Source organism: Apodemus sylvaticus, chromosome 10, assembly GCF_947179515.1.
Source record: "Apodemus sylvaticus chromosome 10, mApoSyl1.1, whole genome shotgun sequence".
In the NCBI taxonomy this organism is placed as follows: domain Eukaryota; kingdom Metazoa; phylum Chordata; class Mammalia; order Rodentia; family Muridae; genus Apodemus; species Apodemus sylvaticus.
Window position 1 is genome coordinate 73,589,330 of NC_067481.1, and position 27,208 is coordinate 73,616,537.

The window sequence follows — 27,208 nt, forward strand, 5'->3', positions numbered from 1 at the left end:
GCTGAAAGACAGGGGTAAGACCAAGGATAGGATAGCATCCAAGCAGACATACACTGAGAGCAAACAATCCAAAAGCAACAGAACTTCCAATCAGGTAAAAAAAAAAAAAAGTTTAAAATCATGTTTTTGTTTTTGTTTATTTATTTGTTTGTTTGTTTTTTGAGACAGGATTTCTCTCTACAGCCCTGGCTGTCCTGGAACTTACTCTGTGGACCAAGCTGGCCTTGAATTCAGAAATCTGCCTGCCTCTGCCTCCCAAGTGCTGGGATTAAAGGCGTGGGACACCACTGCCTGGCTAAAAATCATGTTTTAATGCTAAAAAAGAAAGGAGAATATATGTGAAAATTCATAGCTAGATATAAATAATTTAAAATTGATAAATTTAAAGAAGTAAGACATGAACATAAAAGACAGTGACGCAGAACCTTTGGACTTTATCTAATACCTTTTGAAATGGTTCAAAGATAGGAACAAAAGAAAAAGAGACAAATAGAATTGAACACATTACCAAGTATGATTATTATCATATATCTTATATTGGTAAGCATAATGGATTTTTATACCTTCTCCAAAAGAGAGCTTTTTAAAAAGCTGCAAATTTTATAATTAAAAATGAGGAAGACAAAGAAAGTTTAAAAAGAAATGGAGACAGGCAGGCCTTAGAAGAAAAACTAGAACAAGAGAAAGAGAAATACAAAAATTGAGACAGGCATTAGAAGAAAGTTTAAAAAATCATTATAAATAAAAATACAGAAAATATGAAGATAATAGAAGTACAAGAAGAGAAATATGAGAAATGGAGACAGTCTTAGAAGAGAAGTTTAAACATATTATAAACAAGGTTGAGAAAGATACTAAGGTGTATACAAAAGAAATAAAGTCAGGATCTAATATACCACAACATAATGAAAATCAGAAAAGTCAATGAACAGTTGTTAGAAAATAAATCTCAGCTTATCTGGTTAGTAGACAACAAATAGCAGAAAACAATAAAAATCAACAAGGATATAAACAATATGGTGGCAACCTGTAGACATTCTGGATTTCAGAAAATATAAAGGAAGTGTAACAAACTACAGAATACAATCACTTTTGTAAAACAGATATTAATTTCCTAGGCAATTCAAAATAAAATAATCTCCCAAGACTGTAAAAGCATGACAAGAACAATATTAGAACCTGGTCCGCAGTTACAATGGTGTTTAAGGTGGAGAGAAGAGGCTAGGGAGATAGATCAGAGGAATAGAGTCAGAGGTAATTTCTCAAGATCAGCTATTAGGCAAATGTCGGTATGCTGAGGTACAGATGCAATTATATAAAGCAACCTTTTCATCATGTTCTACAGCAGACTTACATGCTTGAGACAAGTTTAAAGAAACAGGAAAAAGATTTGAACAATTTATTCACGTTATTCAAGGCCCTAAAGAAACATTCACTAACTTTGGGGGGGTGGGTGGAGACAGGGTTTCTTTGTATAGCCCTGGCTGTCCTGGAACTCACTCTGTAGACCAAGCTGGCCTAAAACTCAGAAATCCGCCTGCCTCTGCCTCCCAAATGCTGGAATTAAAGGCGTGCGCCACCACCGCCTGGCCACTAACTTTTTTTTAAACAGAGATTGACTTCAGCTACACAGAAATATATCAGATCCATTAGCTAGAAAAGCATTAGTTGAATCTTTAGCTTTTGAAAATGCTAATGCTGAATGCAGAAATGCATCAGGGCCTCAAAAGCAAAATCAGCACCAATAGATGAATGAGTCAGAAAAATGGCTGATGCTGAATCTCATTCATATGATATGATTATAATAGGAAAAGCAATCTCTAAAGGTTTTGAGAAAAATCCAAACTCTCAAATGTCTTAACTGTGGTGAACAAGATTGAAGTGGATAGTTCTGGTTTCTTTGGAAAGTCAACCATGTCAAAAGAAGTTTCACTGAAGCAGACACAGGAGAAGGGGTATTTTGTGAAAGCAAACATGTGAAAGGACATGTGATGAAGGAATATAAACACGACCCCACAGACAGTGGGAGCTCAAGCAATGGTTTGCTTTACTCCACCTCATTATTCTTCACTAACAACATGAATGCATTGGTCCACCTTACATTGAATAGTTGAGCTCTGCTTGTGACAACACCATAGAACGAAACTCACCAAAAACTTGCTGGCGGTGATCTGGTGTCTTCTTGATGCTTCTTTGGACTCAAGCTGATTGGCAGAGTGCGACGGTTTGTAAATGCTCTTTCTAGGGAATGGCACTATTAGAAGGCATGGCCCTGTTTGAGTAGGTATGGCCTTGTTGGAGTAGGTGTGTCACTGTGGGTATGGGCTCTAAGACCCCATCCTAACTGCCTGGAAGCGAGTACTCTGCTGGTATCCCTCAGATGAAGATGTAGAATTCTCAGATCCTCCTGCCTGGATGCTGCCATGTTCCTACTTTGATGATAACAGAATGAACCTCTGAACCTTTAAGCCAGCCCCAATTAAATGCTGTCCTTATTAAAGTTGCCTTGGTCGGGCCTATCACAGCAATATCCCAGTCCCTGGTACCAACTTGTGTCTTAGTATTTTACTGCTGTGAACAGACACCATGACCAAGTGGATTGGTAAGGTTTTCATTCCAGTTGGCAGGCAGGGCTCCTTCTTCCAGAGATGTTTGGTTACCTTCTACAGACTTAGGGGATGGGCTTTCCATGGTCCCTATGCCTGGCTTCCCAGCTGATGGCCCAGTTTAGAGCTTCAACCTTTGGGTGATTTCTCTCTCCAAAGTGGCTTTTGCGATCCCTCCCTCTCTGGCTTTTGCAGTCATAGAAAACGTTGCAAGTTTAGGTAGCCACTTTTTTTTTTCTGTAAGTCCAAGACTCACTAGCCTCTATCATCCAGGTGATGACTTGGTACGTCTAGACTGGCTGCTTATTTGTATTGGTTCTTGAAATTTTCTCTTGGGATACCAGTATGAATTGTTCAATAACGTATCCCGCCACCCTGCCGGGCAGTGGTGACCCATGCCTTTAATCCCAGCACTTGGGAGGTAGAGGCAAGCAGATGTTTGAGTTCGAGACCAGCCTGATCTACAAAGTGAGTTCCAGGACAGCCAGGGCTACACAGAGAAACCCTGTTTCGAAAAACGGAAAAACAAAAAGCAAAACAAACAAACAAACAAACAAACAAAAAACATATCCCACCATCCAATAGGCACCTAGTCATATTCAACTGTGCCAATAGGTTCCCCTCTGGGATGTCTCCTGGAAAATCTCAAATATCTAAAGCTACACCCAACCTGAGGATGTTAAAGCTTGTACACCTCTGCAATGTCTGGATTCAGTAGCCATTAGACAATGGCTCCAAAGGACCACTTAATGGCACATAAGATCTAAGCATTTTAAAGGATACATACTGCTAGTGGTTTGGTAAATGGAAAGAGGTCCCCTATGCCCACACTTTTACCTATCTTTGCTCTAAACCATCTCTCTGCCATTCTTGTCCCCCAACTCAACTTCTAGCTAGAACCCCTCTACCAGATGATACTACAATCCTTGATCCAGCTAACGAACCACCCTTTTTCTGCCACAGACTTGTCTCTACAACCTCTTCTAAAATCCCAGCCTCCTCAGCTTCCTCTTCTCACCAAACTTCCCCAGAGCCTCCTTGCTTGACCTCTCCAAACTCCTACCCTCCCCCTGTGCCAGCTCCAATCCTCCTGCACTGACATCTACATTCAGCCCTCCCACCACTCGTTCTAAGTCTAGGGCTAAATCCCCTATAAGTTCTTCTCCTCAGACCCTACCTAACCCAGCATCAGTCCTTCCTTTAAGGGCAGTTGCTGGGGTAGATAGATGGTCTAATCAGAGTACATGTCACCTTTTCACTAAGTGAACTTTCTCAAATAGAAAACAGGCTGGAAGCCGGGCGGTGGTGGTGCACGCCTTTAATCCCAGCACCCTGGGAGGCAGATGCAGGCAGATTTCTGAGTTCGAGACCAGCCTGGTCTACAGAGTGAGTTCCAGGACAGCCAGGGCTATACAGAGAAACCCTGTCTCAAAACAAAACAAAACAAAACAAAACAAAACAAAACAAAACACACACACACACACACCCACACCAGACTGGAATCATATACATCTAACTCCTCTGCCTTTATTAAAGAATTTCAGTTCTTCTCCCCTCACCCAACCTAACCCAACATCAGTCCTTCCTTTAAGGGCAGTTGCTGGGGTGGATAGATGGTCTAGTCAGAGGACATGTCCCTTTTTCACTAAGTGAACTTTCTCAAATAGAAAACAGACAGGGATCATAATCCTCTAACTCCTCTGCCTTTATTAAAGAATTTCAGTATATTACTCAATCTTATAGCTTGACTTTCCATGATGTACATATGATTCTCAGTAATAAGTTACTTCCTGATGAATGCTGGATGAGTTTGGGAAGAGGATGAGGGTCTTAAAGCCCACAGTGACACACTTACTCCAACAGGGTTACACCTTCTAATAGTGCTACTTCCCTGTGCCGAACATATACAAATCATCACAGTACTCAAAATCATAAAATTACAAATATTGGAAGGATTAATGATAGTGATATTGGAAGTTGGCCCTCATTATACAATTGTGTATCTTGTGAGGCAGCTTCAGCTATGAAGCAACATAGAACCAGAGGTATTAATATTGTCAATGGACAGTTGCTAGGTGACAGTAAATATGCTCAGTACAAATGCAGATTCTGTATGATGAGTTGTACAGTATATGTAAATACTTAGGACAAGGTTGAACAACAAGGAAGACAATTTGAACCATTTACCAAGATAATCCAGGGCTCAAATGAATCTCTTACTGATTTTTTTTATAAAGCTTAACTTCAGTTGTAAATAGAGCAATATCATATCCAGATGCAAAAGAAGTATTACTTGAGTCGTCATCTTTCGAGAATGCTAATGCCAAATACAAAAAGGCTGTTAGACTTTTGGCTTTTTAAATCTGGCTAAATGCCAGATCCACACCTATATTATGAATGGATTAAAGCTACTGGGAAAATTGGATCTAATGCTTGCAATCCATTGTGATTGGACAGGCAATTGCTAAAAGTATAAGAGCTCAGAATGTCCGATGCTTTGGCTGTGGAAGACCTGGTCATTTTCTAAAGAACTGTAGACAAATGGTTTCTAAGAACAATATTTTCTCTAATGATTCCAGGGAGAAAACTTCTTGGGATATGTGAAAGATATGGAAAGAATGGATAAAGGGCTTGTGACTATAGATCATTGAGATAATAATTAGAGCATAGATCATAATTAATATGATTAATTCCCTACAGCTGAGAAACTGCCTAGGGGGCTTTGCTTGCCCCCTCCAAAAAATCCCAAAAATAACAGGAGTCATTTACTCCCTGTCTGGCAAGGAGAGGCTGTTCTACAGAGCAAGTACAAATATTAATGCCTGATAAGACAGACAGTACTGCTCTAAGCTTAACTACTCTGATGGATAAAACAAGAGATTTTAAAGATACCAGGAAACAAGTATTTTGACAAACTGCTATTAATGATCAGAGACCAAAGTTGAAACTACAATTAGATGGAATTGAGATTGAAGGTCTAGTGGATTGCAGGGCAGATATACCGATAATTTTACAAGATTCTTGGAATCAACTTGGCCACTTCAAAAGCTCCTAGGAATTGTAACATTGTCTCAGATAAAATAAAGTTTAAAAAGGATTAAATGTATACTACCAGAAAGTCAGATAGGAAGATTAAGGCCATATGTGGCAGATATAGCCATGAATTTATGGGAATTTATGGAATTATTGCAACAGTGGGAAACACAGGTTAGCATTCATTCAATTTCAGGGACAAGCTGTAAAACAGGAAATAATCCAGATAAAGGTATTGGGAAATGTTATTAAAAAATTACAGACTGTCCAAGCTGTTCATAGGCAAGACACAGCAGAAGTTGGTTGTCCAAATTTATAAGGAGAGTCACTGCTGACAGAATACCAATTGCCCTACCATTAAAATGGCCTGATTTGGTAGAGCGATGTTCCTTAAATAAGGAAAGTCTACATGCCCTAGAACAGTTGATCCAAGAGCAGCTTGAGGTCCAACATATAGAAGAGTACACCAGCCCTTGGAATTCTCCTATATTTATCATTAAAAACTAATCTGGAAAGTGGAAGTTGCAAAATATTCTAAGAGTTACTGATAAGGTAGCATAGGCTGCAGCTTCCTTACAACCTGGATTCCCTTTATCTCCTTTGTTACCAAAGACATAGTCTGTTACAATTACTTATTTGAAAGATTGCTTTTGCTCAGTACCCATGGAAGAAAAAAATAGAGAAAAGTTTGCTTTCACTGCGCCCACATTTAACCACAGCAGCCCATTTAAAGATATCAGTGGAAGGTTTTACCAAAAGAAATGTTGAACAGCCTCCACCTTGTGTCAATAGTTTGTACAACGGTCATTAGGAATAATTTGTAAACAGTTTTCTCAATCAACAATTTATCATTATACGGATGGTAATTTGTTGCTTGATTCTGATACAGATACTTTAGAAAATATGTTTGTTAAAATAAAAAAGAATTTTGTCGTGTTGGGGAATACAAAGTGCTCCTGAAAAAATAAGAGAAGATTCTATCAATTCTCTAGGATATAAAATAGGTCTATAGAAAATTCAGGCACAGAAATTACGTATCAAAAGAGATCACAAACTCTTAATGATTTTCAAAAATTTCTGGGAGATATTATCTGGCTTCATCTTACAATTGGATTAATTACTCAAGACTTAAGTTATTCATTTCAAATCTTACAAGGTGATTCAGACGTAAGTGTTCCAACAAAACATATCAGCTGAAGCTGAGAGAAAATTGGTTCTTGTAGAAAGAGATTACAGGATGCACATGTGGATTGCTTGTATTTCAAGCTTGATTGCATTTTAGTTATTTTACCTTCTACTCATTCTCCCCCAGGAATTCTTATACCAAGAGAAAACAATATCTTCAAGTGGATAATTTTTAGCACATAAACAGAGTAAAAAATTAAAAACCTGTATAGGAAAGATTTCTGATTTGATTTTGAAAGAAAGTAGAAGACTTTGTCAATTAACAGAAATATACTCAGTAGAGAGTATAGTAGCTTATACTAATGTCAAAATTATCTTGTTGTGAGTAATCAGTGAAGACTGGACAAAGAGATTGCAGGGTTTGTTTTTTTGGAGAAATTAACAACAATTACCCCAAAAGCAAGTGATTCTAGTTTTAAAAAGAACCAATTAGATTTTCCTCTTATAGTGTGATGGCTATTCCCAGTTGGCTTGATTGTATCTGGAATGAACTACAACCAGAAATGGAGGGCTCACCTATGATCCAAAGAATGAATGAAACAAAGAATTGGTTCTTTCAGAAAATCAACAAGATAAACAAGCCCTTATCCAAACTAACTAAAAGGCAGAGATGGAGGGGGAGGGGGGAGGGGAGGGGAGAGGGGAGAGGAGAGGGGAGAGGAAGGATGGGAAGAAGGGAGCAGGGAGAAGAGGGGAGAGGGGAAGAGAGGGGGAGGGGAGGGGGAGAAGGGAGAGAGGAGGAGAGGGGAGGAGAGGGAAGAGGGGAGAGGGGAGAGAGGAGAGGGGGAAGAAGGGAAAGGGGAGAGGGAAAAAGAGAGAGGGCAGAGGGGTGAGGGGAGAGGGGAAAAGAGAGAGGGCAGAGGGGTGAGGGGAGAGGGGTGAGGGGAGAGGGAAGAGGGAAGAGGGGAGAGGAGAGAAGGGAGAGGGTAGAGGGGTGAGGGAAGAGGGAAGAGAAGGGAGAGGGCAGAGGGGTGAGGGGAGAGGGGTGAAGGGAGAGGGGTGAGGGCAGAGGGTGAGGGGAGAAAGGAGAGGGGAGAGGGCAGAGTGGTGAGGGGAGAGGGAAGAGAGGAGAGGGGAGAAGGAAGAGGGAAGAGAGTGTCTCCAAATTAACAAAATAAGAAATGAAAAGAGGAATATAACAAAAGTTATCCAGGAAATCCAAATAATCATTAGGTAATACTTTAAAAATCTGTATTCCACAAAATTGGAAAAAATCTAAATAAGATGGAAACTTTTGATAGATTCTACTTACCAAAATTAAATCAAGATCAGATAAACATTTTAAATAGGCCTATAACTCCTAAGAAAGTAGAAACAGTCATTAAAAATCTCCTAGCCAAAAAAAGGCCCTGAGCAAAATGGTTTTAGCACAGAATTCACTAGACTTTGAAAGAAGAAAGATCAATACTCCTTAAATTATTTTATAAAATAGAAACAGAAGGAACATAGCCAATTATTTTTTTATGAGGCCACAGTCACCCTGATAACCAAACCACACAAAGACACAACAAAGAAAGAGAATTTCAGACCATTTGCCCTCATGAACATTGATGCAAAAATGCTCAATAAAATATTCACAAACAATTCAAGAATACAAAAAAAAATATAATTCTCCATGGTCACCATTCTAGAGATTGTGGTGACTCAACATATGAAAATCTGTCAATGTAACCCACCATATAAAAAACTAAAATAGAAAAACCACATGACCATCTCATTAGATGCTGAAAAAGCCTATGATACAATCCAACACCCTTTTATGAAAAAGGTCTTTGAGACTTCAGGGATATAAGGGACATACCTAAACATAATACTGACAATATACAGCAAGCCAATAGCTTGCTATTGGTGAGAAACTCAAAGCAATTCCACTAAAAGCAGGGACAGGAAAAGGCTGTCCACTGTCTCTCCATATCTATTGAATACAGCACTTAAAGTTCTAGCTAGAGCAATAAGACAACTAAAGGATATCAAAGAAGAAGTCAAAGTATTGTTATTTGCAGATGATATGATAGTATACATAGTATACATAAGCAACCCAGGGAACTTCTATAGCTGATAAACACCTTCAATGATGCGACTAAAGAAGAAATCACAGAAACAACACCCTTCACAACAGCTACAAATAATATGAAATATCTTGGTGTAACTCTAACCAAGCAAGTGAAGACCTGTATAACAAGAACTTTGAGTCTTATTCTTTGGTTGAGGGACATCTAGGTTATTTCCAAGAAGGAAACTGAAGAACATATCAGAAGATGGGAGATCTCTCATGTTCATCGACTTGGTAGGATTAACCACAGTAAAAAGGGCCATCTTTTCAAAAGCAATCTACAGATTCAATGCAAGTCCCATCAAAATTCTAAAACAATTTTTTATAAACTTTGAAAAAATATTTATATGGAAAAACAAAAAACCTAGGAAAGCTAAAAGAATCCTGAACAATAAAAGAACGATATTACAGAACAATAGTAACAAAAACCACATGGTATTGGCACAAAAACAGACAAGTTGGTCAATGGAATCTAATGAAAGACCAAGAAGTAAATTGACAAAGCTATGGACATTTCACTTTTGACAAAGACAAAATTATATAATAGAAAAAAGAAAACAACTTCAATAAATGGTGATCTTACTGGGTATCTGAATGCCCTGCACAAAAGTCAAGTCCAAGTAGATCAAAGACCTCAACAAAAAAACCAGATATACTAAACCTGATAGAAGAGAAAGTCGAAAATAGCCATGGACTTATTGCACAGGAGACAACTTCCTGAATAGCACACCAATCACAAGGGCACTAAGATTAACAATTAAAAACTAAGAGCTCACCGGGCGGTAGTGGCACACGCCTTTAATCCCAGCACTAGGGATGCAGAAGCAGGCAGATCTCTGAGCTCGAGGCCAGTCTGGTCTACAGAGTGAGTTCCAGGACAGCCAGGGCTACACAGAGAAACCCTGTCTCAAAAAAACCAAAAAAAAAAAAAAAAAAAAAAAAAAACCAAAAAAAAAAAAAAAAGCCAAAACCAAAAAAACCCCCAAAAAACCAAACCAAACCAAACCAAAACAAAACAAAACACCCTAAGAGCTCACGAAACTGAAAACTTCTGTTTTTCAAAGGCAAAGGACACCATCAAAAGGATAAAATATGGCCTACAGATATGGGAAAAGATCTTCACCAACCTCACATCTGACAGAGGACTAATATCCAAAATATATAAAGAACTCAAGAAACTAGACATCAATAAGACAAATAATACAATTAAAAATGGGTTACAGATCTAAACAGAGATAGAGAAATCTCAAATGGCTGAAAAGTACTTATAGCATTATAGAAAAGCACAAATAATACAATTAAAAATGGGTTACAGATCTAAACAGAGATAGAGAAATCTCAAATGGCTGAAAAGCACTTATAGCAATTCTCAACATCTTTAACAATCAGGGAAATGCAATTAAAAATGACTCTGGGATTCCATCTTACATCCCTCAGAACAGTGAAGATTTGTGGGGTTTTTTTGTCTTTTTTTTTTTTTCTGAGACAGGGTTTCTCTGTATAGCCCTGGCTGTCCTGGAATTCACTCTGTAGACCAGGCTGGCCTCGAACTCAGAGATCCACCTGCCTCTACCTCCCAAGAGCTGGGATTAAAGGTGTGCGCCACCACCGGCCCAGCAGAACAGTGATGTTTAAAGGCATAAGTGACTGCTCATGCTGGGAAGGACATGGGGCAAGGCAAACACTCCTTCATTGCTGGTGGGAGTGCAAACTTGTACAGCCACTTTGGAAAGCAATGTGATTTTTTTTTCTTCAGAAAATTGGGAATCAATCTACCTCCAAGACCCAGCTATATCACTCCTGGGTATATATCCAAAGGACTTTCAACCACATCAAAAGGACACTTGTTCAATTAAATGTATAGTAGCTTTATTTGTAATAGCCAGACACTGGAAATAACCTCGATGTCCTTCAACCAAAGAAGATAAAGAAAATGTATGTTTATACGATGGAGTATTATTCAGCTGTTAAATGACATCATGAAATGTGCATGCAAATGGATGGAAGTAGAAAAGATCATCCTGAGTAAGATAACCCAGACCCAGAAAGACAAACATGGTATACACTCATTTATAGGTAGCTATTAGCCATAAAGTAAAAGATAAGCGTGCTGCAATCCATAGACCCAAAGAAGCTAAGGAACGAGTAGGGCTAAGGGTGGGGGGTGCATGAATCTTACTGAGAAGGGTTGGATGGGGGAGAGAACTGGATGGGTGGTGAGGATGGGGTTGGAACAGGAGGGATCAGGTGGGGGAAGGATAGAGGGAGAGAGTACTGGGAGAGACAACTAGAATCAGGGAACATCTCTAGGATGGGTTAGCAACCTAACACAATGGAAACTCCCAGGAATCTATGAGGGTGACCCTAGCTAAGACACTTAGCAATGGGGGATATGAAACCTGAACCAGCCGTCTCTTGTAACCAGACAAGACTTCCGGCCGAGGGATTGGGACACCAATCCAGCTACAAGAACTTCAACCTACAATTTGTCTTGCCTACAAGCTGTGCTGGGGTAAAAAGTGGTGCAGAAATTGTGGGGAGGGATAATGATTGGTCCAGCTTGAGACCCAAGCCATGAGAGGGAGCCTACCCCTGATACTGCCTGCAGGGCCAAGGACCCAGAGCCTGGATAGGAGAACCAAACATGCCTGGCAAAAAGAAAAGTCAACAAAACGATTCTTAATGACGCTCTGCTATAATCACACACTAGCCCAACTGTCAGAGAACAACTGAGAGAAACAGACACAGAAAGTCACAGCTGAACACCCGGCAGAGCTTGGGGAATCCTTTGGAAGCTGTAGGAGCTAGAGGGGTCAAGAACACTACAAGCAAATCCACAGAGTCAATTAACCATGGGGGCTCACAGAGACTGAACTGCCAGCTAGGCAGCCTGCATAGTACTGACCTAGGCCCTCTGTGTATGTTATAGTTTTATAGCTTGGTCGTCCTGTGGGACTCCTAACAGCAGGAACAGAGCTATTTCTAATTCTGATGCCTGTCTTTGGGACCTTTTTCCTCTTACTAGGTTTCCTCTTCTAGCATTAATACAAGAGTAGAGGTGCCTAGCCTTATTGCAACTTGATATGCCAGGGCTGTTTGATATCCATGGGACGCCTCCCCTCTTTTTAAAATAGGAACAGAGGCTGAGTGGATGGGGCGGGGGAAGGGAGATGGAGGAAACCGAGAACAGAAGTTTGAAGGGAAACTTTGGTCAGGAAGTATAATTAATTACTTAATTAAAAAAAAAAAACAAGAGGAAAACTTTTACTGAGTTGATTCATTCTGTGACTGATGTCTCAATTATAACCATAAAAAAATGGCTGCCCAAATGTCTTATTATGGAGGTAAATTCAATGCTGATAGGATTGGGAATTATAAACTCTAATGAGATTACACAAAGTGCTACAAAATTACAATGTATATGTCCTGAAGGCCTAATGACAACCTTAGGTTTCTCATATTCTGATTAATCCTTGGGGAATAGACATTCTACAACAATCTAATGCTATATTCCTACCTTTAATGGTGCCTACTCTTCACAAAGTTAGTGGCTAATACAAAAGATGGGACATCAAAAAGAGAAAGGATTGGGGAAAAGACTTAATAGGGATTATTGAACCAATATTGCCACAAGGACAAAATTGTCAACAATGATTGGGTTATTCATGGAGGTCACTAAATGCCACATATAAAAAGTGCATGGGAATCCAGGAGCTACTGGACATCCCAGTAGCCCCTCTTTAAAAGAAAAGGTTACAGGCTCTTCAGCAGTTAGTCTGAGAACAGCTGGAAAATGGACATATAGAACCATTTTTTTTTCTCCCTGGAATTTTCCTGGTTTTGTAATGAAAAAGAAGCCTGGTAAATGGAGATTGTTGATTGATTCAGGAAATATTAATGCCACCATGTAGCCAATGGGAACTTTGCTGCCTAGTTCACGTGTACCCACAGATATTCTTAAAGATCGGCCTTTAATAGTTTTGAATTTAAGAGTTTTCATACTGTACATATTTATCCTTCTCAATCCTAAAGTACCTCAGCTCTGATATGAAAGAATGGCATCACCTCAATGCAGGACGAACTCCCTTACTATGTATTAATACTGTGTTGGAAAGGTTTTAGAGCCTGTAGATAGGCCTTGCCTCAGTCTTACATTATATATTTTATGGATGCTGTCCTGTTAGCCACTTTCAAAAGAGGAAGCGCTACAATCCATATATGACAGGACTCCAGATAGGCTATGTAAAAATGAGCTTATTACTGCCCATGTAAATACACAAAGATCAGACACTGCAGTATCTGGGGCAACTAGTAACCAGAACAACTGGGAAACCACAATGGGATGTCCATTACATAAGACAATTTAAAAACACTTAACACTTTCAGAATTATTAGGCAGTATTAGTTGGCTACATCCTACTTTAGGAATGCCTAAGGTATGCCTTAGGAATACCTAATGTGTTGGACAGTCTTTACATATTATCTCAAGAGGCAAGAAAAGGACTATAGATGTTTCAATCCAGACGAACAGACATTTGTATATCCAGTGAATACTTCCCTTCCTTTAAACTTACTGATTTTTCTCGTCTAAACTGGCTTCTACAGCTATTTTAGCACAAAAGAATAAACCTTTGGAATGGATTTATTTAGACCGAAAGGGCCATAAAACATTAGCTGCTTACCTTACTCTTGTTCAGTTAGTAAAGAAGGGGGACCCAATGTCAACAATTACATTACCAGTAGCCAGCAATCAGTTGAGCATTACTAAACTCAATGTAATTTTACATCTCATTTGTAGATTTTTGTAGAATAACACATATTTCAGCAGGTAAGCTATGGTATTTTTCTTATATGAACTCAATTTGTGATTAATAAATTGTCCAACATAATCCCATTCCAAAGGTATTTATGTAATGTAATGTATTGATGGCCCATCTAATGGTGTAGGATGGATTCCAGGCCTGTCTATTAACCAGTCTTTTAACTTCATTTTTTTTTTCGGTTAAATGGGTACATATGACTGTTTTGATTCCTATATTACAGTTAATTAGAAAAGCCTTAAATGTTATTTCAGATTCTGCTTATCTGGTAGGAATATTTCCAGCCATAAAAGTGCTTTCATTTGCCTTCGTATCCTGAGATGTTCCCTTTACCACAGAAACTACGAAGATGGGTTAAGACGTGCAAACATCCTTTGCTCATTACTTATACCCTGTGGACACTCTAATCTCCATGGCTTCCTGATTTCATTGCAGAAGAAAATAAGGAAGCTAACGCAGGCGCACTCCCCTCTCTGGAATGAAAACGTCTAGGCCAGTAGAACTTAAGGCTGAGGGAACAAGAAGCAAATGGCGCCATGGAAGGGTGAGTGAAGCAACAGGTGGGGAACGAAAGCAAGGAGTGCCATGTTCAAAACCAAACCAAACCAAACGAAACGAAACAAGAGGAGCAGTGGGGACCTGGAATGAGTCTTCAAACCCTCAAAGTACTAGTAACTCACACTAGTAACAGAATTCCCCCAAGAAGCCCAAAGCACCTGAGTCTCAACAAATATTGCCATCGGCTGTGGACCAAATGGCGGAGTCTGTGACAATATGGAGCACAATCCCAAACCACCGGTCTGTTTGTGCTTCTTCATTATCTTACAAATACGTCTGAGGTGAGACTAGATCTTCAATCATTTTTTCATTGCTGTAGATGAACCAAGGTCTGTGGACTTGCAATTGCTGGACTGCTCAGCTATATCTGGAGCTCCAGGCATCTCGCTTGCATGGTGGAGAATTTGAGACTGTGAAACACTGGACAAGGATTCTTGTAACAGGGGGGCTAGAGAATGAAGAAGGCATGAGCAGGTGTCTACTGAGGCAGAGGTTTCTCTTGTAGGAGAGAGGACGACTCCAGGCCAGGAGTCAGATGGAGATAGACAGAGAGGGCAAGTTCCAGGGGACCAGGGGATGAACCTCAAATAACAATCCACTGCCCCTCCTTCCTTATGGACTCCACTGAAGAGAGAGGGATGAGGCACAAGGGAGTTCTTCGTGGACCTTCATTTAATTCCATATTTTCTTCTCTTATGAGGTAGAAAAAGATGCCTAAATCCACAATTCTGCATGATCCTGAGGTTTACGGGGAATACACAGGGGTCCCCACTTTTCTTCACTGGGGATCTTGCTGTAAATTGCAGGTTGACCATGGCTGCTGGAGGCTGGGGTCTTCTGGGACAAAGCCAGGGAGTAGGTGTGGAACTGACAATGGATAGCTGGGATTCCAGGGCTCCCATGTGGGAAACGGGGGATCCTCCTGCGCCATCATTGGCAGCGGATTCCCTTGAAGCTGTGCAGAAGGGACGGTGATGCCATAGTCGGAAGGCTGGTATCTGGGAGGTTGAGGGTACACGGGGAGCATGGAGTCACCAGCCCCGTCGTAGAGAGGACCTGAGAGCGGGAAGAAACAGAGTTCATGAGAATGTCACCCTCCATCATGCCACAGGGCACTGTCCCACTATGTTCATGGTGGCCTTACTTGTAATAGCCAGAAGTTGGAAACAACCCAGATGTCCCACGACAGAAGAATGGATACAGAACATGTGGTACATTCACACAATGGAATACTACTCATCTATCAAGGATGAGGACATCCTGAGTTTTGCAGGCAAATGGATGGAATTAGAAAATACCCTGAGCAAGGTAACTCAGACCCAAAGGGACAAGCATGGTATGGTCTCACTAATAAGTGGATGTTAAAAAGTACAGCGTACCCAAGATAGAGTCCACAGAATTCACAAAGGTCAACAAGCTGAAGGTGACCAAGTGAGGATGCCTCAGTCCCACTTGGGAGGGAGAACAAAGCAATCACAAATGGGGAGGGAGGGAGGGAGGGAGCTGGGAGGGAAAGTGGGCAGGGGGGAGGGAGTTGGGGAGAGGGGAACATGATCTGGTACTGGGTGAGGGAAAAGGACTGAAGCCCTGAGGGCTAACAGAAAGAATGGAAACAGGCAACCTTGGGAGATAGGAGATTGGGGAGACCCTCCAGAATGCACTAGAGACCTGGGAGGTGAGAGACTCTCAGGACTCAAAGTGGGAGACCTTAGATGAAATGACTGACAGTAGGGAGAGGGAACTTATAGAGCCCACCTCCAGCAGGAAGACGGGGCATCAAATGAGGGAGAGGAGGCCATCCCACACTCACTTCTGATCCATAATTGTGCCTCTCTGAAAGAATTACAGGGATGGAAAAGGAAAGGAGCCTGAGGAAAAGAAGGTCCAGTGACAGACCCACAGTGGGATTCAGCTCACGGGGAAATCCCAAGTCCTGACTCTATTACTGAGGTTATGGAGCACTCACAAAATGGGACTGAGTCTGACCTCACTCCAAAAGCCCAGCAAGCAGCTGAGAGTCAGATGCAGATATTTGCACCAAACCAATGGACAGAAGCAGCTGACCCCTGCTGTCGAATTAGGGAAGGCTGAAAGAAACTGAAGAGAAGGGCAATCCTGTAGGAGGACCAGCAGTTTCATATAATCGGGACCCCCCCCCCCCCCGACCCTGGAGATCGCTCGCTCAAACACTGGACCACCAAACAGGCAGCACACACCAGCTCACATGAGGCCTCCAACACGCATACAGTGGAGGACTGCTGGTTCTGTGTTCATTCATAGATGATACACCTAACCCTCAAGAGACTGGAGGCCCCAGGGACTTTACAGGTCAGGGGATGTGGGGGTGTGGACGTCCACATGGAGACATGGGGTTCAGGAGGAGGTATGAGATGTGGAACTGTTAGATGGTGGACAGGAGGTGGGGGGAATAAATTATGGAGTGTAAAAAAAATAATAATAAAAGAAAGTCACCGTCACTTTCTCTGAATCATATCTAGCAATGGTCTGTCCTGTGTGGCATGGGCTATTCTGAGCATGTCCAAATTCCAATCCCTTGCGGTGACAGGAATGCAGACAGAGAGGACATTTATTTTGCTATGTGCAATGGAGGCCTGTGGGAATGGGGATTCCCGCCCTGTGTGCTCTGTTCTGTGCTCATGAGGGGCAGGTCAGCTGATGCTGCTCTCTAGAGAACCTGAAAGGGGATTACAGAATAGACTAACCTGGGAACCAGCTTTCCTGGGGACTGGAGCCCAGGATCCTGTATAGGGCCTCTGCATAAGGAGAAAACAAGGGTTCGATCCCTGGTCTCTCATTACACAGAGTCCTGTGCAGATCCTGCAGGTTCCGCAGGAGGTGGAAACAGCTTTTCCAGCTCTTCTTCAGGCCCCGATGATAGAGGCGCTGGCAAAGAAACTTGGTCTTCTTGTGCATCTTCCTGCCCGGGTGGCCCGCTTCATGTTCAATTACTTCCCACTCCTGCAGGAAGACCCTGATTTCAGAGTCAGTCCATGAGCTACGGGGACGACCTGCAAGGGACAGAGGGCTGTGATGAGTGCCTTCTGATGCAATGCACATGCTCATCTGAACTCGCCTTAGGGACCCTTCCTGCACACGGACAAACCAGAAATGTCCTCATTCAGTTACCAAGAGATTAGGAACAGTTGCTTGCAAGCCCAGGATTACTATCTGTCCTGCTCTTAACAGCGTGGAGCACACTCGCTTACAAGTAAGCATAGTTGTATTCGGTTTTAGAAAATATATTACAGAATAGAAAGTGCTGTCACAGGACATGTGCTACTTGGGGACATTGTCCCTCCTTGCTTCCACGGAGGCACTAAAGCCTCCAAGACTTAAGAGTCTTGTTGCAAGAAGGACAGAAACCTGGGACCATTGAGTTCAAGTCTATTCTTGACACAACTGTCCACATCTGGAGTCTTGTATAAGTCTGTATGCCTCAGGAAAAACAACTATGATAAAAGGTTTTGGTTTTGAACTCAGAGTTGTCTCTGAATACCTGAGGGCTTTTGTTCTGCCCCCTTCACATTCCTTCCCACATTCGATTCTTCGGTGCTTCCCAAACTTTCGCCTTGGTTTGCTCCTTTCTGTTCAGAAATGAAAAAAAGAAAATATTAAAACCATTTTCACGCAACGAGAATCTCTCTGTGTCTCAGCTGTGAGCAGATTCCGGACCAGCCTCTTGCAGCACTGCAAAGACAACAGACCCTTCCTTCCTGATCTACAGATGCGGGTTCATTCTCACCTAAGGGGACACCATGCTGGTGAAGTGTACCCAGGGAAAACATCCGTGAATATTGGAGGAGCTCCCAAAGCCGCTCTCCTTTAAAGACCTCAGCCACTCCCTCCACTTCACTTTCTTCACGAATTCCTTTTTGTTATCCTAGTGCTAGAAATCTGTATCTATGCATCCTCATAAACTCAGTTTGATTCAAATATATTAAGATATCAGATGAATTAGATGATCAAATAATTATAGGTCAAGAAAAATGTAATAAGGGTGCATGGCACGTTTCTATAATCCTCTCTCTCTCTCTCTCTCTCTCTCTCTCTCTCTCTCTTTTCTGCCACAGGGTTTCTCTGTGTAGCCCTGGCTGTCCTGGAACTCACTCTGTAGACCAGGCTGGCCTCGAACTCAGAAATCCGCCTGCCTCTGCCTCCCAAATGGCTGGGATTAAAGGCGTGCATCACCACCGCCCGGCTCCCATCTCTTTTCTAAGAGGTGGAGGCAGGTTCAGAACTTCAGGGTCATTTTGGCTGTACAGATGGGTGTGGCCTAACCTTGGATGAACAAGATTCTGCCTTAACCAAGGAAAAACCAGAAAGGCCAAGTACAAGGAGAGGACCAACTTCTGTATGTCTGCAAATTGCAGACATGGCTTCAAATTCAAGGTAGCTCACCATGTTTTGCCAAGTTATCTTGGCTGTCAACACAGCCCACAATGCCTTCCATGAGGCTTTCTCTGAGAACCAAATGATTTCATATTCATATGGAGAGAAGATGTGTGCATACCAGAGGTACACATTTAGCTATAAAATTTATGAGAGCAATTGAAGACAAATATTCCAGTTATCCTCCACTTAAACAAAAGTGGATCCCCCCCCACATGGCCATCCAAATCACCTGCATTTTTCCTTCCAGAACTTGGGTGTGCTCCACAGTCTTGGAACTGGGGTTCGCTGTGTCCTGGTGGGTGAAAGAGAGTCTGGAGTGTGGAGGTAGAGCTGTGCTCACTTCCCTGGAGTGAAGCTTCTGGAAGTCTGACAACCAGGTGGAGATCCAGTTGTTTATAAAGTTCTGGGATGTGACTGAATCAGCCCCAGCCTACCTGGATATGTAGGGTGGATCAGCAAAGGTTAACCAGGACCCTTTAATCCCATCTCGGGAGGCTGAGCCAGGATGGCTCCAATTTCAGAGAATCTTAGGCTACATAACAAGTTTTAGGCTCAAATTCAAATATCAAACAAACTATGTACAAACAAGCTCAACTATTTAGTATTGGTTACTTTTCTGTAGAGCAACAGAATAAATCTCTCCATATATATGAGTGTGTGTGTATATATATATATGCATGTATTTATGTATATTTAAGTATAAATATTCTTAAAAGGAATTTATTAGAATGACTTACAGGTTGTGGCCCTGATCTGGGTGTGACAGTGAAGTCCAAAATTCCAGGTATGTCTTAGTCGACTTGTCTTCTTTTCTTCAGGAAACACTAGATTCCTGAAGAAGCAGGTTCTATTGCAGATGAAGGAATGGACTTGCTAGCCAAGCGAAGATGTGCAGCCCAAGAGCAAATGCTTCCTTCTTCCATGTCCTTATATAGGATTCTAGCAGAAGGTGTGGTTCAGATTAAAGGTGTGTTCCCTCCATGCCTACAGATAGAGATGAAAAATCTGTATCTTCCAGCCTTGGAATTAGAGGTGAATCTATGGATTTAAAATTAGGGGGAAAAATCAAATAAATTGTGCCCTCAATTTTTGATGTTAATAGCAAATGTAATCAAGTTGATAATCAAAAATAGTTACCCATAGTTTAAATTTATTTTTTGAGACAGGGTCTCTTTCCATAGTCCTGATCATCCTGGAACTCACCATGTAGAGTCCCTACACCTTTCTGTCTGCCTCTGCTTTGCCTAATCCAATGCTGGGATTAAAGTCATGAGCCACTGTGCCCAGGTAATTTAATATTGGACACGTTTATTAAATTTGTTCACATGACCTAAAGTTACAACACAAACATGAAACATATAGATGTTTTAACCCCTTATTTTATAAGTGAAAATATTTTCTGAAATTGTAGGTAATCTATAGTAATAGGGGAAGAAGGATCTGGCAGTATGATTACTAAAAGGCACAAAGAGAAAGAGAAAGCAGCGGAAGAGATCGGGGATTAGCAGGGAGTCAAGGTCTGAGGAAAAGGCAGACATGGCAGAACACTGGCGACTCCTAGGATGAAGGCCACCCTGGATTTGCCCACTCTAGGCCTGACCACCTTTCATTCACCTCAGTACTGTTACCAGCCTGAAGAACTGTGTCTGGAACTCTTCCCTACTCTCCAGAAACGCTCAGCTGCTTCTTCTAGCAGGTGTGCTGGAACCTGTTGCTACCAGATTCACATGAATACAAAGGAAAATGAGGTACAACATGGATGACTAATTTGACCAGGGAACCACTTCATTCAGTCCAAGGGCAGGGAAGACCTTCATTGCTTTTGTTCTTGGGTTTTCTTGGTTTGAGTTTGTTGAGAAAAACTCGTGTGGATCCTGGACTATCTATCCTGCCACTTACTTTGGAGCCAAGAATGACCTACGGTTTTGCCCCTTCCTGCTTCATCTACTAGTCTCTTCGATTGCATCCAGCAGTCACATGTGTGATAGAGGGAAGGGAGAGCCATTGGTTCATATAAGGGAAAAGAGTCGGGTTTTATTAAGCAACTTTAATATGTATTTTAAGCATCAGGACAAGAGAAAGTAAACTTGGGTGAATGGGTGTGAACTCCTCATAAGCAAGTTGCTTTTTAAAAACATTTTCTTCTTCTTCTTCTTCTTCTTCTTCTTCTTCTTCTTCTTCTTCTTCTTCTTCTTCTTCTTCTCCTCCTTCTCCTTCTCCTCCTCCTCTTCCTCCTTCTTTTTCTATTATTATCATTATTATTAATTATCATTGATTATTTGAGACATGGTCGCAAGTATCCTAGGCTTACCTGTAACTTCCTTAGTAGCATAAAATGACCTTGAACTCCTCCCTGTCTCTGTGCTCTGAACCTAAAGCTTTAGGCTGACACGAGACCCATATACTCTCTTTTGCTTCGTTCTTTTGTCTCCTTTTAAAAACTTCTTTCCCTTTGTACCTTTCTTCTTTTATTTCTTCTATCTTTGTTGACCCAAGCTCTCAGCCACGCCAGCAATCACTCACTCAACATCTAACTTTTCAATCCAGGGGCACTGAGAACATAGATCTGGTGTATTCTCTGCGTAACCTTCTCAACTGAGGCGCCCAGCCAGCCAGAATACTGAAGTGCCCGGAGATCAGGAATTAGGAATTCCTTCTTTTCCTAATGATGCAACAGGTTGATTCCTTTAATCTATTCACAGGTAAGGGACTAAGGTAAGGTCTTCACACCTGAAAACAGTTTGAAGGCTTTGCTCATTTATGTGCTTTATTAAACAGCAGAAGGTTAAGTTGGAAACTAGAAATGCCCAAGAACTGAAGGAAGGATAGAGAGCCCAGGATCAGGAAAGCTCACTGGCACCAGGACTCAGAGTCATAGCTAAGCTAGACAACTCTTTCATCTTATTTTCTTGTTCACAAGTCTGAGGGGCTCATGCTGGGTCCCAGATGTAGGCAGCTGTGCTGATCATACCTGAACTCAATGGTCTAGGATGTCTGCCCCGTGTTACCCCTACAGGCCCAGAGGCTGGGAAAGGCCCAGTGTCAAGGGAATCTGAGCCACATATTAGGACAGGCTTCCTGGGTAGCCAGTGCCACAGGTAACCTTATCTTTTCCAGAATCTTACTCCAGGTCTTCCTAGCAATTTTCGAATACTCTCATGAATACTGAATAAAGCTGAATGTGATGTGTTCTGCACTCCGAGGTCAGGTAACAGGGATCCCCTGTTACTGCAGTTACAGAGGTTTGTGAGCCACCATGTAAGTACTGGGAATTTAACCAAGGTCCTCTGGAAAACAGAAAGTTCTACCACTTGGTCTTTCTTGCCTCTCGTGGTGATTCTTTTTGGAAACAGAGTCTAGGTGTATAGCACTAGTTGGTCTTGCTATGCAGACCACTCAGGACTTGAACACACAGACCTACCTTTCTCTGTCTAGAATTAAAGGTTTATACCACCACAGCACATCAGGAAGCTGTCTTTCAGAAAACAAAACCAAATGTGAACATAGTAATCTTTATTCCTTTTAGTAAGTCCTATGTACATCCCTACCCCTGAAATACATGGAAGATGATTCTTACATCAAAAAGGAGTTTAGGATAAATATTAACATTAAGAAATGTCCAGTCGGGGCCAGGCGGTGGTGGCACACGCCTGTAATCCCAGCATTCTGGGAGGCAGAGGCAGGTGGGTTTCTGAGTTCAAGGCCAGCCTAGTCTATAGAGTGAGTTCCAGGACAGCCAGGGCTACACAGAGAAAGCCTGTCTCGAAAAAACCAAATCCAAAAAAAAAGAAGAAAAAGAAGAATAAATGTCCAGCCGGGCCAGGCGGTGGTGGGGCACGCCTTTAATCCCAGCACTTGGGAGGCAGAGGCAAGCGGATTTCTGAGTTCGAGGCCAGGCTGGTCTACAAAGTGAGTTCCAGGACAGCCAGGGCTACACAGGGAAACCCTGTCCCAAAAAAACAAAAACCAAAAAAAAAAAAAAAAAACCAAAAAGAAAACCAAAACAAAAAAGCAAGAAAGAAATGTCCATTGTTCAATGAAACGCACTACACATTTCTGAGTACACAACTTTTTTGTTTCTACCAATTTTTAAATGTTTCACATCAATATAATTATATATACATATAATAATTAACACAGAGTTATCCAGGATATCCATCAATGTCAGTTTTTGTTTTATTGTTTTTTTGCTCACCCCCACCCTCAAGACAGGGTTTCTCTGTGTAGCCCTGGTTGTCCTGGAACTCACTCTGTAGACCAGGCTGGCCTCGAACTCAGAAATCTGCCTACCTCTGCCTCCCAAGTGCTGGGATTAAAGGTGTGCACCACCACTGCTTGGTTCATCAATGTCAGTATTAACATAGATGTCAAAATCTTGTTTCTTTAGAAGGAATGAAAGTGCTGACAGAGCACAGGGCTGCAATCCCAGTGCTTTGGATCCAGAAGATCCTGATTCATATCCCAATTTAGTTCCCTGTCTACTGTGCTTTCAACTCCTTATTACTCACTGACATAGACTGAAGTATCCCAGAGTACCCAAGACATTTATTTTATCATGTTTCTAGGCATTAATATAGTCCATGTTTTCACTTCATTGATTGTGTTTCCACTGCCAAGTTCCCAGAGTGAGGCCCATGCTTGACAACTCAAAGACACATATGGACCTAGGCAGTCTCATTTACCCATCACATATAATATTAAAGCCTGCTTGAGACACATTTTGTTTATTCCCCAGCATTTTAAATGCTGACAACAGGGCTTGGTATTTAATTCTGCTCCAAGTCTTCAGGTTTCCTTTAGAGTGCACCACTGAGCAAACTTGATGATGTATTTAGGTGGAAAGTCACCGAGCAGTAACCTGGGGACCCCTGGAGTCTCTAGTGAGGACTCAGCACTACTGGAGCTAACCTGTAATTACTAAAACCTGAAGGACAACATTCCAGTCTTTCTCTCACTCCCCTTTCCCAATGGACAGGACCAGAACACACCAAAGAATGGCAACACTGAGCCAGGACAGTCTGTATGTATAGTCTGTCCAAAGCCTTACAATTTGGTCACATGCAATTTACAAGGATTTCTTCTAAGTGGTTATTTAAGATCCTCAAAATGAGAGGATGTTGTTTGAGGTTCTGCTCAGGTGCTTGTAAAATGTTCAGCGGATCTCTCCATGGGAGCAGAACAGAGCATCCCACAGTAGTTTCTCCACAATATAGACCTGGGGGAGGAGGCTGGAGCAGCTTCTGGAGAAGCGTCTGGGCATCCACATTTGCTCCTCCATGAGACGGGTAAGTTCTCAGGACCTCTCGCATTGCAATGCCTGGGTCAGGTAAACCATTTGAGGCTTGACACCAGCAAGAGAGGCTATAGGTGAAAATGCTACCCAGATACAGCAAGGGACCCCAGCAGTTTTGGAAATGCTGGTAAACCATGGGGTGACCATAAAAAACAGCAGCTGCAATGGAGTGGGGCAAGGAAGTGTCTAGAAGAGAAGCCATTTGTACTGCAAAGGGCACAGCCGGAGAAGTGACCCAAAGCCCTACAGTTACAGAAGCTTTCCCAGACACTGAAGCTTCCCATAGAAGCTCAGACATGACAGAAGCCCCACTTTTGAATTGTTTTACAAACTTTTAGACATAAAAGCATTGACTATTGTCTGAGTGGTCAGAGGATGGATTTTTGTGACCCTGCATATAAGACTTTTGACAATTTGTGTAAAGTAAGGCAGATGCTACCGCTGCTTGGCTGTTCTTAGCATCTCTGGATAAACTGCCAAAGGAAAGGAAAGGAATGAATTTGTAATAAAATTAACCAACTTTTATAATTTCTGTATAGATTAAAGAACGACAATTAATTCTGTGATAAAACTGAATAGTTAAAAGGTTTCTAAGTGTTCCCTGGAAGAGAATCTTTTCTCTAGCAGCCAAAGAACCTGAGTTATGGAAAAATCAAGCCAGAGCCCTCATCATAAGGTTGGCTGAGTTACAGTGAAAATTCATGTGCCAATCTGGGAGGGTATCAATGTGGGCTAAAGAATGGGATCCTGTACCTTGGGATGTGGGTGTGTGGGAAGGCCCCTATGGAAGCTGAGAACATGAGGACATAGAAGCATCACTGTAAGATGCATTCTATCCACACTCCTTTAAATTCTGCTGTCTTATATGGGGTTTCTATCTTTGCTGACTCAAAGCACCATGACCAAAAAGCAAAGCAAGCTGGTAAGGAAAGAGCTTATTTAGTGTACAATTTTTCTCTCTTCTTCTTCTTCTATTTCTTCTTCTTCTTCTTCTTCTTCTTCTTCTTCTTCTTCTTCTTCTTCTTCTTCTTCTTCTTCTTCTTCTATTTCTTCTTCTTCTTCTTCTTCTTCTTCTTCTTCTTCTTCTTCTTCTTCTTCTTCTTCTTCTTCTTCTTCTTCCTTCCTTCCTTCCTTCCTTCCTTCCTTCCTCTCTCTCTCTCTCTCTCTCTCTCTCTCTCTCTCTCTCTCTCTCTCTCTCTCTCTCTCTCTCTCTGGCAGAGGAACAAGGGGAAGAACCAGGAAGGGAGGAAGGGGCTTCCAGTGTAGTGGAGCCAAAAGTGGAGAGATTGGGCAGGACTTACTGAAATCACAGAGGGTTGTGCACTACTATGCATGTCTGGGTTCATCTTGCCCAGGTCCTCTGGAAGAACAGTATGTCCTCTGAACTGTTGGCTCATCCCTACAGCTCACGGGATTTTGTTTTAGATGTAGAGTCCCACTGTGCGGCCCTATTTTATCAGGAACTTGCTGTGTTTATCAAGATGGACTCTAATTCACAGAGACCCACCTGCCTCTGCCTCCCAGGGACTGAGATTAAAAGCTGCAAAAACCACACCGGGTGGGATTTATATTTGCATTTATCAGCCAAGCTTTAGGAGTGAACCCTGAAGCCCAGTTCACACTTATTCCGCATTGCTCCAGCCTGGGAGGGAGCTGTGGGAGGCTGGAGGGAGCTGTGGGAGGCTGGAGGGAACTGTGGGAGGCTGGAGGGAGCTGTGGGAGGCTGCTGGGCGGGGGCTGTGCACACCTCCGCTCTTGGTGCTACAGTCTCATCATGCTTCACCCAGACTGGACGGATGACGGATGGCGGATGGCGGATGGCGGATGGCGGCAGACAGCGCTTTGCACAGGGTCGGCACCTTGCCTTCTGGAGTTTCTGCGACAACTGCTCCAGCAGAAGGAGCTTGTTCCTGAACTGTTTATTTCAGAGACCTGGGGCTTTTCTCCATGTCCTCCACCTCTGCCCATCACCTCCAGCTTCTCTCTTTATCTCTTTCTTTCTCTTCATTCTCAGCATCGCCTTCACACTCATTCTGCTGTGTCCAATGTATTCTCTTTCAAATTCCTCCTTAAATCTAGGAGCAGTGCCCAGATGTAGGCCCTGTTATTTACCAGTTCCTGGCCACATCCTCAACCACACTGCTCCACTCCCTGGTACCTGCAGCCCCACCTCCTGCCCCTGGAAGCTAACCCCTGCCCCACTGACCAGGACTTCTGCCACTTTTTCTTCATATCCCTCTTTGCCAAGTAGTTGAGCACAGTCCATTTGACCAGTTACTATAAATTAACTACAGTCTTACAGAGTGACATCTAAGAATAAATTCAAAGTTAAAAAAAATTCCCATCTTCATTTTCCCATCAAATGTTTACATCCATGAAGTAGTTACTCACATATGATGAAACCAGCAAGGCAGGTTAACCCTTTGTAGGTCTTTTATTATTGTTAATTATTTGCTCTTTAAAATTGTCACAGTGTCTCTCTCAGTGGCTCAAGGTCTAATGCAATTCTGGTTAATACTCTTGCCTCGCGCCCCTGAGATGGTGTTAGGAACTTCTGTCTATCCTGTCTTGATCGCATCACACACACATGAAGGCAGGGTGGGTCTGATTCAATCGTATCCCACGGCTTTACAAGGGATCGGATCTCCAGAGTCTCAGACTTGCAGAAACCAGAGAAGTGAAAGCACCTCTCCTCTCTCCGCTCCACACTCTGCTGGACCCACAGGACACAGTGACTGCCGGACCCCTCATTCTGTGGAACGGTAAGAAGCCCGGGCGGGAACATGCTGGTGAGTTGGAAAAGCCTACTCTTGTGTCTTTTTGTGAGGTTGGCTGGATTTTCACTGTTTCCAGAACTATCTTACAAGTAACCCGGGCTCGGCTGGGATTTTATCTGTGAACCAGGCTGACTTCCACCTGGCAGTGTGACCCTTACAACTCTGCTCCCATAGTGCTTAGGCCACAGGCCTGAGCCACACTGCTGGGTGCTCAAGAACTCTCAGAGGCACTGAAGTGCATCTCTCATGGGATTCTCCCTTCTACAATAATATGACCTCATTTCCTCCTCAAATGCAACAAGGATGGAGGTGTTGACTCTGTACATGCATTTTACAGCAAAGGAAACTGAGCCATGCTATAGCTGATAATCCGTAAGGATCCATAGCTGTGACACTGAGAGAAACCAGCATGATAGTCTTGGTTCTTATTGATTTGTTTGCTGCTTGTATTGTTCAGTGGTTACTTGTGG

General features: G+C 42.3%; 1 protein-coding gene across 1 annotated transcript; it reads right to left on the minus strand.

Annotated features, from left to right (window-relative positions):
- Positions 1-15,033: 15,033 nt before the first annotated feature.
- Positions 15,034-26,746, minus strand: Msantd5 (Myb/SANT DNA binding domain containing 5). The gene is made up of 6 exons (XM_052195966.1): positions 26,594-26,746; positions 25,709-25,846; positions 18,898-18,960; positions 17,773-17,860; positions 16,979-17,284; positions 15,034-15,311 (listed from the first exon to the last, which is right to left on the minus strand). The coding sequence occupies exons 1-6, from the start codon at positions 26,744-26,746 to the stop codon at positions 15,034-15,036; spliced, it is 1,026 nt and encodes a 341-aa protein (XP_052051926.1).
- Between the last annotated feature and the right edge of the window lie 462 nt (positions 26,747-27,208).

Excerpts from the sequence above, each read along its gene's own strand:
- Msantd5 (XM_052195966.1), bottom strand. The coding sequence starts at position 26,746 with ATGTTCCCGCCCGGGCTTCTTACCGTTCCACAGAATGAGGGGTCCGGC. Across the intron at positions 25,847-26,593 it reads CTCTGGAGATCCGATCCCTT|TTGTCGCAGAAACTCCAGAA; the intron begins GTAAAGCCGTGG and ends CTGCTGGAGCAG. Across the intron at positions 18,961-25,708 it reads CTGTAGCACCAAGAGCGGAG|GACACAGCGAACCCCAGTTC; the intron begins GTGTGCACAGCC and ends TTCACCCACCAG.